The 19,406-nt window shown below is 48.2% G+C and overlaps 2 protein-coding genes across 4 annotated transcripts; both read left to right on the top strand.

The window, feature by feature from the left end:
* Positions 1-749: 749 nt before the first annotated feature.
* On the top strand, positions 750-11,382 carry tjp3 (tight junction protein 3). 2 transcript variants are annotated; one of them, XM_049726806.2, is made up of 28 exons: positions 750-2,486; positions 3,946-4,002; positions 4,331-4,440; positions 4,530-4,632; positions 4,714-5,041; positions 5,103-5,206; positions 5,275-5,473; positions 5,550-5,625; positions 5,708-5,811; positions 5,876-5,957; positions 6,081-6,233; positions 6,306-6,418; positions 6,493-6,583; positions 7,101-7,168; positions 7,287-7,383; positions 7,465-7,553; positions 7,627-7,699; positions 7,772-7,851; positions 7,930-8,020; positions 8,100-8,256; positions 8,408-8,516; positions 8,591-9,112; positions 9,185-9,264; positions 9,430-9,640; positions 9,744-9,844; positions 9,928-10,494; positions 10,584-10,642; positions 10,726-11,382. In XM_049726806.2, the coding sequence occupies exons 1-28, from the start codon at positions 2,403-2,405 to the stop codon at positions 10,847-10,849; spliced, it is 4,032 nt and encodes a 1,343-aa protein (XP_049582763.1). In that variant the 5' UTR covers positions 750-2,402; the 3' UTR covers positions 10,850-11,382. The 2 variants fall into 2 exon arrangements, with proteins under 2 accessions (XP_049582763.1, XP_068508324.1); XM_068652223.1 differs by lacking the exon at positions 750-2,486 and adding an exon at positions 2,535-2,995.
* Positions 11,383-11,685: 303 nt separating this feature from the next.
* On the top strand, positions 11,686-19,376 carry arhgap45b (Rho GTPase activating protein 45b). Of its 2 annotated transcripts, XM_049726829.2 has the most exons (24): positions 11,686-12,156; positions 13,029-13,269; positions 13,366-13,548; positions 13,930-14,070; positions 14,166-14,250; positions 14,853-14,925; positions 15,023-15,095; positions 15,159-15,290; positions 15,411-15,472; positions 15,558-15,668; positions 15,742-15,822; positions 15,891-16,055; positions 16,176-16,313; positions 16,401-16,591; positions 16,657-16,751; positions 16,874-16,960; positions 17,039-17,140; positions 17,238-17,401; positions 17,478-17,666; positions 17,731-17,868; positions 17,953-18,203; positions 18,281-18,518; positions 18,592-18,703; positions 18,828-19,376. In XM_049726829.2, exons 1-24 carry the CDS (start codon positions 11,884-11,886, stop codon positions 19,160-19,162), a joined length of 3,660 nt encoding a protein of 1,219 aa, XP_049582786.1. In that variant the 5' UTR covers positions 11,686-11,883; the 3' UTR covers positions 19,163-19,376. The 2 variants fall into 2 exon arrangements, with proteins under 2 accessions (XP_049582786.1, XP_049582794.1); XM_049726837.2 differs by lacking the exon at positions 11,686-12,156 and adding an exon at positions 12,515-12,851 and having other exon boundaries at positions 16,874-17,140.
* The last annotated feature ends 30 nt before the right edge of the window (positions 19,377-19,406 follow it).

Below are 19,406 nucleotides of genomic sequence, written 5' to 3'. Positions count from 1 at the left end.
AGATCACCAACTAAATGAATGGGTGGATAAAAAAATAGCCTGACAAAAGAGGGTATTAGAGTTTAAAAAAACATTTTGAAAATAATGTCTGCATAGCCTCATCATGTTAAGTTTGTGAATTTTATTTGTCGTTAATTCATGACATTTTTTATTTGCCACAAGAGCTCACCACCAAACACTACTCCTTGCCTTAACCTTGCATGTGGCGCCCTCTACTGGAAGCAGTGCGACACTACATTGCAATGTCTCATCTTTGAATATTGTTTTAGCCTTGATGGAAATTAGTTTAGCACATTTTATAAATGTTTCACTGTCAAAATCAATCACTTTGAGTCATAATACTTGTCTGAAGAATTTAATCAATAAAAATACAGAACTCACATGCCGTGTGTATACTTCCGCATTTGTCCGGAGCCACGCCCATTTGGGCGGCCAGCCATGTCAATTTTACCTGTCCGAACAAGCCAGTAAGATTTAAAAGTAACCACACTGTTGTTGTGCTGAGACGTCCACGCCGAAACTCTTATTATAAATCACAGAAACCAACAACAGTGAGCGTGTGACACTTGATCGAGGATTTAGCGCGGCGGGGAGCAATTTTGACTGAAGTTGGATCGCTGTACATCCGGAAGTGTTACAGGTAAAGCCAGCTTGTTTCGTCTGTCATATCTCACCGTCGTCTCTTTATATAATTTTTTTTAAGCTGAGCAAAGAATGCTAAGAAATCATATTTGACTTTTTTTTTATTTTTAAGAAATGTCATTTTCTTCAAATAATGTAAAGTGCTTATTGTTATCTGTAATCTGTTATGACGAAAGTGCTACAGTGCTAGTGAAATTTTAGCTTGCATCATTTTCTCATGCTTTTCTGTTTAACAAGCCCTGTTTGTTGGATTATATCTTAATTATTAGTCCAAATATTGCCAAGTTTGCGCTCCATGTGATGTTTGCCCACTGTCTTCTTCATCCTCCCCATCCTCTTCCTCTTCTCGCCTTTCGGGTTCTCCAGGCGCTCATGCAGGTTTCTACCTGCCTCAAACAGAATTTCGTAATAGTTTCGACTCCTACACAGCTGTCTCGTTGTATTCCTTACATACCCGAGACTTTTTCTGCACCACCTCCATAATTTAAAGTTTTAAAGTAAAACAATGGTATTGACAGACATTTTGTGCCGTGAAGTCCTCCATTTTGTGTCATAGTCCATCCATCTCGGGTAGGAAGGGCCCTTCAGAATCAGTCGTGGGGTCCAATTCATCTCAGGTCACTTTAGTACATAATTCCTTCAATCAGATTTCAAATGCAGGGTTCGCAACACAAACTACCCAAAACTACCTAATATATATTTTTTTTTCAAAAGTGAAAAGGTCAAATAAAGTAATGTGGGCAGAGTTTATGACACTGATCATTTCATGGAGGTTCATCCTGAAAATAAATAAATAATGACGTCACAATCTAAACACTTGTAAATCTTACTATCTCTGTAGCCATCTCGTAACATGACCACTCCTAGCTTCTTACCGATACTTTCGTCGAAAGTGGGAAATAGATGACATCACGCTGAGGCAGTGCCCCTCTAGGCTATTAAATGCGTCATGTGTGTCTTTTATGCTACTTTAATTTACTCAGCCGTACTTCTGAATGCGTTTGTAAATGCTTAGTGTTGTGTCTTTCCTTTTGTGCCTTGCATTATCTTTTTGCATTTTATTGCAGGGTAGATACCGTCGGCGGTAACGAAGCTTTTGAGAACCTGACCGCAGTAAATGATGCGGTAAATAGAGGGCGGGACATGAACGATAGACAGCATACAAGTGTTTATTTTAGTAACGGTAGTCCTTGTTGGATTTGTTTACTCCCCTGGAATGGAAAATGAATTTCCAGGTCGGCCAGCTATGCCTTCAAGGAATTGTCTGGAGCAAAGTATAGGAGCTATTAATTTCTCCCACTTGGTGACTGAGAATAATAATGGAGATGAAATATCAAGAATCCCATTGTATTCCCCAAAGAATATCGCATTCCATTGTTAGTATAAAATAGCAAACATTTGTCCGAACAAACTACGACTTCCTGTGTACTGTGAAGGCACCCAGGAAGCTTTACTCGAGCAAACAACCTTTCAATTATTAACAGTCCAGCGCTCTCATTCCACCGTCGTAACCATAGCGCCCGCTGCACTCAAAACAGTCTTATGGGAAAAAGTCTCAAAGTGGGCCAAGCAGCTCGCATACCATTGAGACTTGGACCTGCTGATCTCAGGGATGAATCCAAATGGGATCGGCTGAGCTTGGAATATGTTTTTCTTCTAATGACAAAACTTTTTGAGTTTTGTGTGGTCTTCTCGTGGATTTGCTGCCCCTAAAACAACAAGGTTGTCATTGAGGTCCCACTTGGGTGGGCGTCTTGATCATGAATGCGACCCAGCGGATCAAACTAATGAAGCACTTTGGTTCTGTGCCGCCTGAGCCCTCGCCACCTCTGCTGGTGGTGCCTGTAAGTTGGTACTATTGGTACATATTTTTTTTTTGTGGGCCACAGAACAAAATTTGCATGCAGGAAAAAACATGACTCGATCCATCTATCTGATCATTCCGCTAATCCTAATTAAATAAATTGATGAGTTGAATGACTGTCACTCAGCTGTGTATTTTGTTTTGGTGTCAGAGCGACTTAAAATTTAACCATATTGTTTTTAGTTTGACCCGGTGCTCATTCCAGGGGTAGTTCAGTGTTTAATGGAGTGTATGAGAGAGTCAGCGCATGAGTGGTCAAAGTACGAGTGGGGGAGGAGTGCTTGGTTCTCCAGGTGAGTCCTACCACCTCCTTCCCTGTCACTTCTTTTGCCCGCCACGGTGAAGGATCAGGTTTCAGAAGCTGCACGAATGGCGTGCGTGTTTTGTTTGTGTGTGGAATATGATAAGCCGCTCGCGTCTTAGTGCTGTTGGTGTTTTTGGGCTCGGAGATCCCAGTGGGAAATGGAAGTGAGGTTCAAAGACCAAGGGGTGAGTACAGTCAAATGACCTGATAAAGCCACTGAGCAAAATTGGACTTAAATGATACATTTTTTTGAGGCCATGTTTTTAGTAAAAATATGAATTGAGTAGTCGGTCCGTTCTTCTGAAACAAGGGCAGGGCACATAACTGTGTTATCTTGCATACTCTACTTTGCTACTTTAGATGTTAATAGGAACTGTGTCTACTTTTTTAAAATCCAATTGAGTTTTTATTTTCTCAAATAACAATAAGTGGTTGTTAAAATAAATTGAGAGTTGAAATAGGCAAACTAAATGTTTGAGCAGCCAGGTCATCTTTATTGGTATTTAGGTTGATGATTAACAAAGCGACATACAAATGGCCTACTGTGTTGCTCCCATTTAGCTGCACCATTGTTCACATCTTGTTCGTATTGGCACCTCAGAATCCATCTTTTTTTTTTTTTTTTTTCCAGCATGTCATTATCGGCATACATCGGTAGTCTCTACTTTGACAAGCTGGCTGTACTCGTTCCTTTTGGAATGTGTCATCCTCTATTTGCGTTACATTTTTTTTTTTTTTAAACTAGATGAACTAAATTTGTGGCCTTGACACCTTAATTTTGAAGCAATGACTTAGACTTAAATATTCCTTTATTTTATTATCTTTTTTCTATAAATGCACACACACATACATTGGTAACCATTTTATTTTTGATCACTTTATAAAAAATTTTAAAATGTAAGTACTCATTCATTGAAAATATCACTGTGAGACTTGTCGTGCACTCGCCGTGGCGCCTCGGGTGTTTCTTGAGCGTGCGCACACGCACCGCCACCGCCATACCGGTCTTTCCAGATCGGACTGGTGTTCAGGCTGCGTTTTACACACACACACGGATTTTGCAGAGCTCCTCGTAAGGACATATCACGCTAAATGTCTTCTTTTCTTAGCACTACTGTGTGTTTTGTGATTGCAGAAACCAGGCATGGAGGAGCTCACGATATGGGAGCAGCATACAATAACACTAACCAAAGTAAGTTCCTGCTTAAAGTAGACGTGGCAGAAGGGTGGCGCAAAACTATTCGGGCTAGCTATCGCTAATCATATCCTTGTTAATTCAAAATACACCAAAGGTGATTCACACGGTTAGTCAAGTGTGCAAAGCGACGTGTGATAATTATGTAGCGATACCGTATCAGAACACAAAAAGGAAACGTTACAAAATACCGATATTTTGATGACTGCACAAACCTTCAGCTGGAATTCCAAAAGGCACACCCTACTACAGTCAGCACCGGCCGGGCTGGAATGTGCAACCACCTGCATACTCACTCCTTCATTCCAATCACTCTTCATGACAGGATTCCAAATTGGGATTTGGCTTTGCCCTATCTGGAGGCAGGGACATCGGAGATACCCCGGTGATCGTGTCTGACGTGCTGCCAAATGGACCGGCCATGGGACGCCTGTTGTAAGTGGACCGCCATTAAATATTTTTCCAAAGTAATAACAGTGACGTGCAACTTAGTTTTATCTGATTGTACATTTTTTACTTCCTAGTAACAAAGACCAGATCGTCATGGTCAACGGGGTCTCCATGGAGAACGTCCACTCCAACTTTACTATTCACACCCTCAAGACGTGTGGCAGGACGGCTAATATTGTAAGTGATGAAGATGTCAATGGAATGTTTGACTTCTTTAATTAGACAAATCTCAGTTCCTCACTATGTTTTCCCCTCCAGACGGTGAAACGTCCTCGCAAGATCCAGATCCCTGCTACGACCAGGCCTCGGGCCGCCTCCCACTCCAATTTGTTGGACCAAGACCCCCCGAGGAGAACGCGACGCTTCTCGGACGCCAGCGACAACAGAGACAGCGGTCGGTACCCCATTCGAGCACGCAGCTCCTCGCCTGACCGCAACCACACGCGAGCTCGCAGCTCCTCCCCGAATCGCAACGGCTACGGAGGCGCGCTACCCTTGATGTCGTCGGGCTACAAGAGGCTAGCGAACAACGACCTCGATGACAAGCCCCTAAGAACGACTCTGGTTAAAAAGAAAATCTCGGATGGTAAGTTCAACCAAAATATTTGCTGTCGATTTGCCCTAACGTGCTCATGCTCACGTTGCAGAGTACGGCTTGAAACTGGGCAGTCAGATCTTCATCAAGCACATGACTGAAACTGGCCTGGCAGCTAAGGAAGGCACACTGCAGGAGGGAGACCTGATCCTGAAGGCAAGTCTCACGAGAGCATCCAGTGGTACGGGTATTTTTGACATGCGCCGCTCCCCCCCTCCCATCAGATCAACGGCATGACTACTGAGAACCTCTCTCTGCTGGAGACCAAGCACCTGGTGGAGAAGAGCCGCGGGAAGCTGACCATGACGGTGCTCCGCGACCACCGTAGGTTCCTGGTCAGCATCCCGGAGGTGGAGGACAGCGCCCCCAACAGCGAGGATGAGCGACGACGGCGGCGGCGAGCCAGTAGCTCTGAGATGGAGGGTGAGATGATAAAATCAGCTTTTGACCAACAATAACAGACATCTGACATCATTTTTTTTTTGGGGTGTGGGGAAAGATATTTCCGACTTGGATGATCACTCACCTTCTCACAGAACATCTCGTCATCCTACCAGGGAGAAACGGACACACAGGTACAACCTTGTTGTCTGCGTGTGTGTTTTGTGATTGCCTGGCAACCAGTTCATCTTTCCTCCTGTCCCGGTTTGACACCAGGAGCAGAGCTGAACTTCCTTCTACGGTGCTCAAGTCAAGAGATCCTTCCCCCGTGCGCTCCACTTTGACTCGTCAACCCGCAAGAGGCTACGCGTCTCACCGAGGTCAGTCCCGCAAAGGCCCGTCCACCGTGTTCTTGTCCGACGTGACCGTGTGGTTTTCTCTCAGCCGTGTCTGACTCCGAGTCGGAACGCAGCGCCTCGCCGCCTCCTGCCCGCACGGACAGTCTGAACCACTCCAGCAAATACAAGTCAGTTGAACGAATCCTACATGACTTCCAAGTCACCTTCCAATGTTGTTGTCTCATCGTTATGTCACGCGAGTCAATTCTCACGATCATTAAGAAGCTGAAATCTTTCTCCCGCCATTGCAGAAGCCTTTCTGGTATGTCCATGCTGCCCAACCCCAAGTCTTCCCACGCCACACCCAACTGGTCGTCATCCAGGCCCGGCTCATCGTCCTCGAGGCCGCACAGGCCCGTGTCGGACTCCGACTCAGACCATAGCGCCTCATACCACAGATATAAGTAATTGATGCTAAGATCAATCATAAAGTCAGCTTTTCTGGTTCTGATTGTTTTTTTTTTGTCACTTGTCAGTCCCAGAGTTATTCCTGCTAATCCGTCCCTCGCCAGCTTGAGATCTTCCCCCATCCTGGTGCGCCCGGAGCCCCCAAGGAGGGTCAACTCTCCAGTCAGAGTCCCTCCCCCGGGTCAGTACATTGCAATAATTTTTCAAACTGCAGTCGAGCACTTACTGATGATCACGTTGTCCTTTCCTTCACAGACTCTGAGTCGGAGTCAGAAGGCAGCTTGGTGCCTCCTCGGAGGCAGAGCGCCAACTACAGTCAGGACTCGTACAGCAGCAGCAGATACAGGTACACATGAAGGCGCAGGCCCCTCCTCCCCCTACTTCAACACCCTGCTGGGACATTGAGTAAATAAGGCTTTTATTTTAAGAACAATATTTTGACTTACCCCTTTTTATTTTTGAAGTTACACAAAAGTTACATCCTCTGTCTTGTGATTGTGTTTTTTTATTTGATCAACTGTGTGTGATCACATTGTAGCTTTTTTTGATTTGTGTGTGTTTTTTGGGCTGTATTATTGTATGAAATAAAAAAAAAGTGACTTTCACTCAACACCTCCCTCTCCGTGATGTGGCTATGTGCTGATTAAACAGAGGACCGTAAATATATTGACGACATACGTACTTTAAATTGATCGATAGTCATCACAAAGCGGTCAAAGAGAGGAGTCCGCTCGGACGCAAAGGTGAATATTGCCTCATCCGTAATCATCATGTTAGCCGCAAGCCCACTCCCCGTCCTTCCAAACGTAACTGAGACTTGTCTTCCTCCTCCCTCACTCCCGCCTCCCTCTTGTCTCTTGCAGACCTTTGCCGGAACATTCCACGAAGCCGGAAACAAGACGACACAGCGCCTCCGGTATCCCGGTCCGAGGTGAGCATTTGCGTGGTTGGCTAGTAAAAAAAAAAAGCATCCAACTCTTGAATAAATAAAACAAATGTTTGGTCTTGATATAATTTTGAGGTAATAACCAATTTGTGAATCCTAACAGCTCCGTCCGAGTCGGATTCAGAGGACAGTTACACGGCGGTCCCTCGCAGGCACTCGACGAACAGCGAGAAGTCAAACGGAGCCAAAAATCGATCCAGGTGAGCAATTTCAATACTTTCCATCATCTTCAGCGTGTGCTCTCAAACCATCTTGAACTTCCTACACCCTGCTACTTACAGAATCACTCCTGAGATCAAGCCCTCTTCGGTCAATGTGAATCCGGCGCCTGTTCGCCGAATCCCATTGCCTGTCCAACCGCCTCCTGATGGTCAGTTTAAGAATGAATGAGTGAGTGAATGTATGAGCAAGTGAGTGTAATGACAGAATCTCCCTTCATTCAGATTCCTCCGATTCGGATGAACTGTTACATCTGCGGAGGTCGGGGAGCTCGGACCGCGGGAATAGCAGACGCAGGTACGACTGTTCTGGAAAGTGGAAAAAGAACTCCGACATTCCATAATACGTATATAATTGTATGTTCAACAGCAACAATGCTCCCGGTGTGACTCCCAATAGTGGCACGATGAGATCCGGGATCTCCGTGAGGAGCAATCCACCAGTTAGCTGTAAGAGCCACTTTCAGTTCTTTTCACAGATTTATTGATTATAAACAAATCACCCTTTTAACACGTTTTCATTATCAGCAGCAGCAGTACGAGCCTCAGCCCCCACCAAGCCTGAGGAAGAGCCAATCTACTCCTTACCCCCAGACTCGTACCCGACATCCCACCCAGGGTGAGTCCCTACCGGGTCTCGGCCTCCGAACCCTCAGCATCGCATTCAACCTCGGGCTCTTCTGTTCCTGTTCCGCCAGGTACAGCTCCGACATGCACACGGTGTCGTTCGTCAAGGAAGCCAGCGTGGGGCTCAGGCTGGTGGGCGGAAATGACGTGGGCATCTTTGTGGGAGGGGTCCAGCCCAACAGCCCTGCCTACGAGCGGGGGATGAAAGAGGGTGACCAGATCTTGAAGGTGAATTACAATTTGTATTGATTTTAATTATTTCTATTATTTTTATTCAATTAAAATATTTTTTAAAAAAATGGAGAATGGTGAGCCTTTTTACAGATGCATTTTTGGAATATTATCATGCAGCTGTTTTTTTTTCCTCACTTCGTCACAGGTCAATAACACTGACTTTGGACATTTCACTCGAGAGGAGGCAGCAAATTTCCTGCTTAATATCAAGAGAGGAGAGAAGGTGGAAATCCGCACTCAGAACAAGATGGACAGTAAGTGAAGTAGACCCACAGCAAGCTCCACTCAAGTCTGCATCTCATCACCTTCATTGCTTTTTCCTTTTCAGTCTATAACAAAATCCTCAATTCCAACCTGGGGGACAACTTTTACATCCGCACGCACTATGACCACGAGACCGATCACCCCATCGGGCTGAACTTTATGCGAGGGGAGGTGTTCCGGGTGGTGGACACCATGTATCATGGCAAGCTGGGCAACTGGCTAGCCATCCGCATGGGCAACGATCTCCACGAACTCGATAAAGGTACCATCCCCAACCAAACCAGAGCGCAAGTGCTGGCCAGCCAGGAGCAGGCGCAGAGGGCGAGCGGCGAGAGGCCGGTGTCCGGGCCCAGGGCTGAGTTCTGGAAACTACGGGGCCTCAGAGGGAACAAAAAGAACGAGAAGAGCCCACGACGCTCGCGGGATGACCTCCTCCAGCTCACCATTCAGGGCAAATTCCCGGCTTACGAGAGAGTCCTGCTCAGAGAAGCAAATTTCAAACGGCCCATCGTCATTATGGGTCCTCTTAACGATATCGCGATGGAGAAGCTGGCCAGGGAGTTGCCTGATGAATATGAAATAGCTGGTTAGTGTCTTCTTAGATTTGTATCCATTTATATCACTGATACATTCACCTGATTCCACTCACTTTTATCAGAGATGGTTCCTCGCAGCGGGGGCAATGACAGCACCTCAACGGTTATCAAACTGGACACCGTGAGGAAGATAGCTGAGAAGGTGAGCTGGAGAAGGGGATACACACATGCCCACCTATTTTCAATATTTTAATTGTCTTTTTTTTTTAAACAAATGCCTCAACCGCTAGATGGCAGCAAAGTATCAAATGTACATGAAGCAAAGTCCCCACTGGTGGCTCACTCAAGATTTCTGTTGCTTTGCCAGGACAAGCACCCCCTGCTGGACATCACGCCCACCGCTGTGGAGAGGCTCAATTACATCCAGTACCACCCCATGGTGATCTACTTGGACCCGCACAGCCGCAAGGATGTTAAGGCCATGAGGCAGCATTACAACCCTGATTCCAACAAGAGCTCCAGGCGCCTCTACACGCAGGCGCTCAAGCTCAGGAAGGACTACAGTCATCTTTTCTCAGGTACGTCAACAACCGGCATGACAAAGGTCAGTTGTCGTACGATTTTCCTTTCTCTCCTATTTCTCTATTGTTTTTATAAACCTTTATTCTTTGATTCCTCCAGCGCGTGTTGACCTGCAGCCCGGCTCCAGTATTTGGTACCAGGTTCTAAAGGACAAGATTCGCCACCAACAGTCTAAACCAGTCTGGGTTTCCGAAGTCACGGTAAGTCAAACATATGAAGATACCTTGCATACATGGTCCGTCATGGTGTGTTGAATTTCCATTTGGCACAATCCCTTGTTTAGTTGGAGAGCGGCGGGGAACAGGACCTTGATGCACTGGATCCGATACAGTCAGACTACCTCAGCGCCGCCAGTGACCTGGAGGACACGGACGGCGAGCCCTACACTGACGGTGAGGCCTACACGGACAACGAGGAGCCGGAGGAAGCCTACCCGGGTCAGAGCGTGGCAAGGAACCCCAGAGTGTCCGGGACCGCCTTGGCTCGCTCGTCCGAGCCCACCTGGGGCAGTCCAAACGAGGAGATTGACCATGAGGTTTATGACGAGGTGTACTCACCGGGTAGAAAAATCCCGCCTCTGATGGACGTGCCGGAACTCTCCACGCTCCGCCGCCAGAGCCGCAGCCCGCCTCTGCGGCATCCGGACGACATTACTTCACACCGTAGTTTTTCGGACTCTGACTTCAACCACCTCGACACGGTCGGACCCACTACTCCGTCAGACGGACCCCCGGATTTTATCGCCCCCGACCCGCCCACGCGGTACTCTGTCAGCGATCAATCGTATGGGGACGAGCCAGAGAGCCCTCAGCAAGCCAGCCTGGATGATATTGAGAAGAAAATACAGCAGGTAATTGCAATGAGTTTGGTTGCTCACCACTTGGCCAAGCTTCAAAATGATTTTTTTTTTTACTTAAGCTAACTTTTTTTTCTTTTCAGGCCCGACAGGCAGAGCCACAGATGCAAGCGGAGGAAAAGAAGGCCCTTCAGTTCATCGTGTAAGTCTCATGAGGCTTAATTTTAGGGGGGGATAAAATAGATCTGCAGATGTTTGACACCTGCCTCCTTCACGTGTTTACAGAGTGGCACATCACCAAGCGGTACAAGTCAGACGCACGCAGATCCGAGGGGGTATCAGCAGCTCTGATGAAGATGACTACGATGAGACTGAGGACATTGAATGGGGTCCAGCGACAGAACTGTAGACAAGCCCGTGTGGCCAACATTCCGGTCTTAACGAACAAAGACACTCCAAGACACTTTTTGGTTAGTTATCCCCAATCGAACAAATTTGACCATACATACTTGATTCACTTTAAAAGTACTATGTAACACATTTAAAATAAAAAATTGGTCTTAACTGAATGTTGTATTAAAGAATAAAGGCTTTTTCTATGGACCAGGAGCTACGCACATATAAAACCTCAAGGAACTGTTATGGCCAAAAAGAACAAGATAACGGAAATCTTTTCACTGTAAATGCCCCCAATATATACTCATCATTTGTTTAATGGTAGTTATCATAAATTGGGCATATATATGTAAATAATGTTGTGGCCAAGAAGGATATAACTAGTTTATCGCCATAAGACTGAACTTTCCTGTAACACACACTGTATGTGCTCATAATACTCTTTGACATAGAGGGGATTTGTTATTCCAGATTTTACTTTGTATTTTTATTCTTATATGTTTAGTATGTTTTTTTATTTTGGAATAAATGTTTTTCAAATTTTTACTGCGTACTTGAGCTTGGATTATTATGGAGGTGTATTTTTTTTTTAAAGATAATACAACATAATTTATTGCAAATCATTTTGTGATCCTCAAACGGATATTCTGAGAACCTCTACATTCTATTTTAGCAGACCTGACGAGCAGATCTAGGTAACACACTGGTCAATTTGTGCGTCTTAATAAAAATAATAGGGGTCTATTTTGCATCGTAACGCAGGTGAGGCTGGTCGGCGGAAGGATACCCCATATGACACTTGACGCGGATGCACACGTGCGTTCTGATGACTTTTGATTGCGTTGGAACTCCTCCATCACTGATTTGTTTGTAACTTCAAAGTTAAAACCCTTGTTTGTTGCTCTTTTATGTCTTGGAGGGAAGTAACATTTCAATTAAATGTTAGTCTAATTCAATAAACTAGCACCTTTCCGGCAAATTCCCTCCCACCCCCCTTGAGGAAACAGGCGGCGCGGAAGCTGGCTGGCATTGAACCTAAGCGGTTCAATGTGCGACGGCGCGAGGAAACCGACGCATCGACACCATCCGTGGACTCGGACGGATGCCTACAACGCCTACCCGCTGAGCAGCGAGAGCAGTGGCACAATACCCAAGTGGAGAGTGGGGGGGTGGGTGGGGGGTCTGTACGTTAAACTCAAGGGCGTCGGTATGGACGGCCGAGGCACCCTCAAAATGTTCGCCCGCAAGAAGCGGGAACTTATCAAGACACCGTCCATCTCCAAGAAGAGTCGGAGCGGAAGCCCTGGACCGCCAAACACGGTGAGGGGCTTGCTTGCTTTTACGGGGCTTAAATACGAAAAGCCCACCACTTCGCACCCTGCGTGTTTTGGGGAGTTTTGGTCATGGGTGCATCCGTGCGCGCTTGGAACGAGTGTGTGCGCAATCATAACTTCCTGTGTGTTTATGTACGAGCACGTCTACCATCTTATTAGGCAATCTATCACTTGCATCAGACTTTTGATTACGCAAATTATCACTCGAAGAGTGGACATGACAGCCATTTTATGTGTCACATTAGTTTGTAATTGCTGTTAAAGTGCCCTTTTTCTATATGGGAATGCAGTACCAATGCACCACATCCAAGATTGTGGATGACCAAAACTTTGTAAAGCTGTCACGTCTTGATGTTTGTGTGTGATTGAGTGAACACCCTTCCGGGAGGCGCTTGAAACTGTCACTTTTCGTGCGCGTGTTTGGCGTCAGATAACATTCAGTCCAAGAGAAGGCGTTCAGATGATGATGTATTGTGAATGGGTGTGTTGCAAGTCAGGCTGGAGTGGAGTGAAGTGAAGTGAAGTGTGTGTGCATGATAGGTAGTGGGGAAGTGGTCAGGGGTGCTTTGAGGTTGTATGGCCACGATGAAGCGGGGGAGCAAACACAGCTACAAGCCTTACAACATCAGTATGAGGGCCAAGAAAGTGGGCAAAGAGCGATTGGACGTGTGGCTTAAACAGGTGAGTATCGAAATAAGATCGGTCGCTAAAAATGTTTGTAGACGAGATGTATTTCCTCACATCTCTGCCGCACCCTTGGAATCAGGAAGTGTTGCTGTGCAGGATATTGTGAAAGTCTGACAAGACGATGTCAAAACATGAGCCGTTTTGAGCGTGTCTCTACTCTGCGCCCCTCAGCTGTCGATCCTCCAGGAGCAGCCGCGGAAGGATGGCGGTGACGTCACCCTCTCCTCTTCGCCCGCGTATTCCTCCTCATCCTCATCCATACTCACCCCAACTTCCACGGGGCCCTTGGACCCCTCGCTGTCCTGCCCGGGCACCCCGAGCCCCCAGCACTCCAAGCTGACACCCGGCACCGCATCCTCCACCGCCACCCTGAAGCGGCCGACCACCCTTAGCCGACACGCCAGCGCCGCGGGTGAGTAGACGCAAGTAGTTTCTGCTGACCGAAGCACTATTAGAAGCCCTGACCTACATTTACAACCTAAATTCTTTGCCCCCCCCACCCCTCCAGGTTTTACTCTCCAGTCATGGGTGTTCACCAAAGGCCAGGCCAAAGGAGCCTTGACGCCGCCATCATCCGAAGGTCCCGAGAGCGCCGCCATTGAAGTAGAAAACATCCCTGCCCTGCTCAGAGACGTGGCGCGTTTTGCTGAGGCTGTGGAGAAGCTGAAGGACGTGGTGGTGCTGGCCGAAGGTAGCTGAATACAAAGAATCCAATGCTGCTGGTTTTTCTGTGCCCCGTAGTTCCCTGAAGACCAGTTCAGGGTGTCACTTCAAGTCAACTGATATAATGCCTTTACATTCAAGTGTCTTCTTCATTTGAGCTCTCTCCAAAATGGCCGACCTGCCATACCGAAAGTCACCTGCAACGCACATTCATACACGTACTATGTGGTGGTGTGTTACCGCGAGTATCATGTTCTCGCATCGTTCTAAACAGGAAACCGCTGCGTCTAACAGCAGGCCTCACTCATCTTCCCCCTCCAAAAAGATGTCTGCTCTGTACATTACGAGGTTAACCCGGGCTCTTTGGGCCCAAGTGAAGAGCTGACTCAAAAAGTCACTTGGTACGCAGGTACGGAGAATCAGCGGCCCGTCGCCCACGAGTGTTTGGGGGAGGTTCTGCGCGTCTTGCGGCAAGTCATCAACACGTACCCCTTCCTCAACACGGTGGAGATCCTCACCGCTGCCGGGAAACTCATATCCAAAGTCAAAGGTGAACATAGCATGTACAAGAATTAGGCGTTGACACTAATTTGGTTTTATACCATTCCGGTAGTGTACCTATGTTCCAATGTTTTGTTCTTTTAGGCTTCCACTACGAGGCGTGCAACGACTCGGACAAAAAGGACTTTGAGAAAGCCATCGAGACCATCGCGGTGGCCTTCAGCAGCAAGTGAGTAGCTTGAAAACAGAAGTGTGTTGGAAATTGTGTGCGTGGAAGCTGGGGGGGGGAGAAGTGCGTAAACGGTGACACATTTGCATGAGGCTGAAAGAACGACAACAGGAAGTGGTTTTCTTGTACGCCACCACTCAAAATGCTTGGAGGAGATCAAGTGGATGTTCTTTGTACCGTATTAGGGTGCAAATGACGCAGAGCAGCTATCATGTTTGTTATTTTTTAAATTAGTTTTATTATAATGGGATAAATCGAGTAGGCTTTGTTGCCGTCGTAGCTGGTCACATGTCGGTATCAACTGTCAGAGAGCAGCAAGAGGAAGTGAGCTGTCGCACAGTTGAAATGTCTGATGGCTTCGTTTCCTCATCCACTCAACTGTGCTCAACTTTACACTCCCTAAAGAAAATGCAAAAATAAACAAGCGCATATGTCTGACTAATCTGTTTCCAACCACAATAAAAAAAGTGACATTTGGCTTACTGCATACACCTGACAAATTATATAGTTGCTGTGTCAAAGTCGGCATGTTTTGCAGAAAGTTAAATCGAAATGGTTCTAATGTTAGACGAAGCTCTGATTTTATTTATTTATTCATCCAGTGTGTCCGAGCTGCTGATGGGAGAGGTGGACAGCAGCACGCTGCTCTCGTTGCTGCCCACAGAGAAGAGCCGGGTGAGTGCCTGCCGGACTTGTTCTCCTCCATTCAGCTCCGTTGTTGACTTGTCACAATGGCAGCAAGACAATTACGGCCTTTGTTTACGTTGCGCAGTCTATGGAGAACTTGTATGGCGCCGCAGGCCACGAGGGCGGAGGTCAGCTGGGGAGCAACTCGGACGACATGGGTAGGCAGCCTTGTCCCGTTTGACCTTTCGCCGTAAACAGGACTGTCGGCGTAATCTTTCCAGGCAACATCGAGGGAGTGGACGTGATCTTGCAGCGCAGTGAGGGCGGCGTCGACTCCGCTCTGCAGTACGCCAAAACCATCGCCAAGTACATGAAGGATCTCATCGGTTACGTGGAGAAGAGAACCTCGCTTGGTGCGATTTCTTTGCGACTTAAGTCGTGAATCTCTATAAATGACAGATAGTCAGATTATGAAAACAAAATCCTTAAATTTGAATAGTCCCTTCATACCAAGTGTGTCTTTGTCCCATCAGAGATGGAATTCTCAAAAGGTCTTCAGAGATTATACCAGTCCTGCAAACACAGTATAACACATGTGAGTTGCAAGATAACGATTCATCCATTTTTGTGCACCTCAATGCAGTCAATGACTTTGCTCTTATCCCCCCCCCCCCCTGAAGCCCCACATGCCCCTCTTCTCCATCTACTCCCTCGCTTTGGAGCAGGACCAGGAACAGAGCGTGGGTCTCCAGCAGGCCAGCGCCACCCTGCACAACCAGACCTTTATTCAGGTTGCTGCGAGAATACATTTTTGCGTCGCCAAAAGCCCAACTTGAACATCTCCTCGTGTTTGTCGTCACGTAGCCGCTGATGCAGCGCAAACAGGAGCACGAGAAGCGTCGCAAGGAAATCAAGGAGCACTGGCTTCGTGCAAAGAGAAAACTGGTATGTCTTTGAAGACCTTGCGAGCAAGTGACGGACGGCGTCTTGAGCGTGAGCCGCTTATCCCGTAGATGGACTGTGAGACCAACCTGCGCAAGGCCAAGCAAGGCTACATGGCGCGCTGCGAGGACTACAATGCCAAAGCGGCCGCCAGCCGAGCAGAGGAGGAGGGGCCGGGAGCCAACACCAAGTCCTTGGACAAAAAGAAGAGGTTGGAGGAAGAGGCTCGGAGCAAGGTGATCGCCGCTGCTTCGTCTCTGTTCAAATCAATTCTTTTTTTTTATTCATTATTGGAGGAGGTTTTAACAGAAAAGCTATGCGTTGTTTTAATGAGTCAACTTCCACTTTGAGTGTAGGCGGACGAGGCGGAGGCCACCTACAGGACCTGCATCGCCGACGCCACGGCTCAGATGATGGAGCTGGAGCACACCAAAGTCACGGCGCTGAGGCAGCTGCAGGACCTCATCAGACAGAGCGACCAGACGCTGCGCTCGGTCCGACCCCGAAACACGCGTGTCTCATCTATAATGTCTTTCCACCGACGTTTTCCCCTCACTGGTCATTTTCACCGCAACTTTCAGGCCACCATCTCGTACTACCAGTCGATGCACATGCAGACGGTGGCGCTGCCCGTCTGCTACCAGACTCTGTGCGAAAGCAGCAAGCTGTACGACCCGGGCCAGCAGTACGCCGCCCACGTGCGAGACCTGCAGCTGCCCGACCAGCCCGCCGTCTGCTACGCCTTCGAGCCTTACACCAGCACCACGTCGCCGTAAGCGAGGCGCCCGTCGTAACGGTGAGGTGACACTTTTCATGTATCGTGTCCAATGAATGCAGCGCCATCTTCAGACCGAGGAATGACAGCTTCAACACGGAGCAGACGAGCCGGGCGGACAACGTCACCGCAGGTGTGGACACGGATCGCCATTCCAGTGAGTCGTGCCTCTCGTCATCACCAAAATCTCCCAATGACAATAAGTCGTTGTTTATTTAGAAAGAAAAAAAAAATCTCACCCCTAGAAAAGATTGAAAATATTCAATATTCCGAACATAGGGCAGGGTCATAAGTCGTGGGGATCCACGGTGAGTGACGACAGCGTGGGAGCGGACGGTGCCCTGGAGTCTCCAGTCGCCAGCACAAGTGCGCCAATCACACGAGTCGAGTTCCTCTCTCTCTCTGAAAAATGTTTTGACACATGGCTTCCTTTCACGTCACCAGCCGACATCAGCAAAATTGCCCGGACATCATCCACCGGAACCGTGTCGTCCAACGAGGACACGGATGACAAAGACGGGAACGTGGCCTCGTTTGAGACGCCAAGTAAGACTTTTAGTTTGGAGGTCATGTGCCATCTGCTCACCTGATCGTGAGATGGCAAGTTTCTCTGCTTTACTGTGTGTCTTTGATCCTTCCACAGACATGAACGGCATGGACCCCGACGTGGTGGTCTCCACCAGACCTTTCCGAAATGTGGGCCTGTCCAAAGCCGCCCAGACGCACCGCCTGAGAAAGCTGCGCACTCCCGCCAAGTGCCGCGAATGCGACAGCTACGTATACTTCCAGGGCGCTGAGTGTGAGGAGGTGAGGGAAGACGTCGCAGATGAACACAAAAAAAAAGGCATTCCTCAAAGCGGTCTCCTTCATGATGTCCCCGTAGTGCTTCCTGGCTTGTCATAAGCGCTGCTTGGAGACACTGGCCATCCAGTGCGGCCATAAGAAGCTGCAAGGCCGTCTGCAGCTCTTTGGCAGGGAGTTCTCGCAGGTGGCCAGCTGCGCCAGCGACGGCATCCCTTTCATCGTCACCAAGTGCATCTCGGAGATTGAGAGGCGGGCGCTGAAGATGAAGGTGAGCGAGTGTTTTGGCTCCTCCACCTGACGCGTTTGCTTACTTGTACGTACACGTGCCGCAGGGCATCTACCGGGTGAACGGCGTGAAGACCCGCGTGGAGAAGCTGTGTCAGGCTTTTGAGAACGGCAAGGAGCTGGTGGAGCTGTCGCAGTGCTCGCCGCATGACATCAGCAACGTGCTCAAGCTCTACCTGCGACAGGTCAGTCAAAGTCAAATAAGGCTGCTACATTTATACATGTTGACTTTGGGATTGCGCAATAACCCCTGCTTGCTTGCCATCCAGTTGCCAGAGCCCATCATGCCATTCCACCTTTACAACAGTCTGGTGGGTTTGGCCAAGGAGAGCGTGCAGGCTGACGCAGACCACGAGGATCCCACCGGGCCCCCGGTAACCAGGGGGGCTCAGCTGGTGGACCTGGGCCCTGAAACTGAGCCGGAGACACTGGTGCTGGTGGACAAGCTGAGGGAGCTTCTGAAGGAGCTGCCCAAACCAAACATGGCCACCCTCCGATATCTGATTCGCCATCTTCGGCGGTGAGGAGGAGGACGCCACGGCTTCCGCCCCGTAGCGTCACGACACCTTCCTTGACCCGCGATCTCGCTTGTCTCAGGATCGCTGAGCTGGAGGAGGAGAACAAGATGAACCCCAGTAACTTGGGGATTGTGTTCGGGCCGTCGCTGTTGCGTCCTCGTCCCACGGGGGCCACCATTTCGCTCTCGTCTCTGGTGGACTACCCGCACCAGGCTCGCGTGGTGGAGGCACTCATCGTCTTCTACACCTCCATCTTTCAGTCCAAGATCTCACACAGCCACAAGACCTACCGATCTGCTTCGAGCTCTGCTTTCCTGGTGAGCAACCTACCACTAATATTTGATATTGTTGCTGCAACAATGATGTGAGCTTTTGATGACATTTGTGCAGATGGCGCAGGTTCAGGTCGAGGATGTGACCAGCAGTTCTGCCGACAGCGAGGAGGTCGCAGGCCCATACAGGAAGAGCAAGTCGGAGTCGGACAAAATGGATGAAGGCTGCGGTGAGTTTTAGACCAATTTTGAGTTGCTTGTTGGTTTTCATTTTTGTTGTTGCACTGCATGTCTACTTGGATTGAGCTTGTCTGTGTGATGTCCTACACTGACTTAACGTGGGTATCTCCTCAGGCTCCATGGGATCCAGCGAACAGTTCCCTGACTCAGACTCTGAGCAGGATGAGGGCGCAAAGGTGCCGGATGAAGAGCAGCAGCTGACCTATCAGGACAGCCTGGAGCTGGACGGCACTGTGCCGCCACCCAGTGGACCTCCGGACGATGACTCCAACGAGGGCGAGGTTGAGGGCGGTCTGATCGAGTCTCTGGCCGAGCTAAACGTCAACCAGTCCAACAATTATTACTACTGCTCGCCGCTGCCAGGTCGCTCCAGAGTGCTGCTGGCTCGCCTGCGTAGTAAGAAGATGATGCTCAGCAGAAACCGAGCCAAAAAGCCCGAATTTGTGTGATGATCACTTTAATGCTCTTTAATAGTTTGCTTTTTTTGCAGCTTTCAGCAGCAGTCAATTTTTCTAACTGGACTTAATTGGCTTAAAGTGGTTTTATTGCCTTAAAAGTGCTGCTGGTTTTATTTCAGCACTTCTTTTGATTTGTCACCATTTCAAATTCATATTAACTTGTTTTACGTGTATTAATAAAAATTACTTTTTTTTTTCTTTTTAAGAGTGGCTTATGTATTTAAATGCTCAGCAG

Source organism: Syngnathus scovelli, chromosome 10 (assembly GCF_024217435.2).
Source record: "Syngnathus scovelli strain Florida chromosome 10, RoL_Ssco_1.2, whole genome shotgun sequence".
In the NCBI taxonomy this organism is placed as follows: Eukaryota; Metazoa; Chordata; class Actinopteri; order Syngnathiformes; family Syngnathidae; genus Syngnathus; species Syngnathus scovelli.
This window is presented reverse-complemented; position numbering and strand designations above follow the sequence as displayed.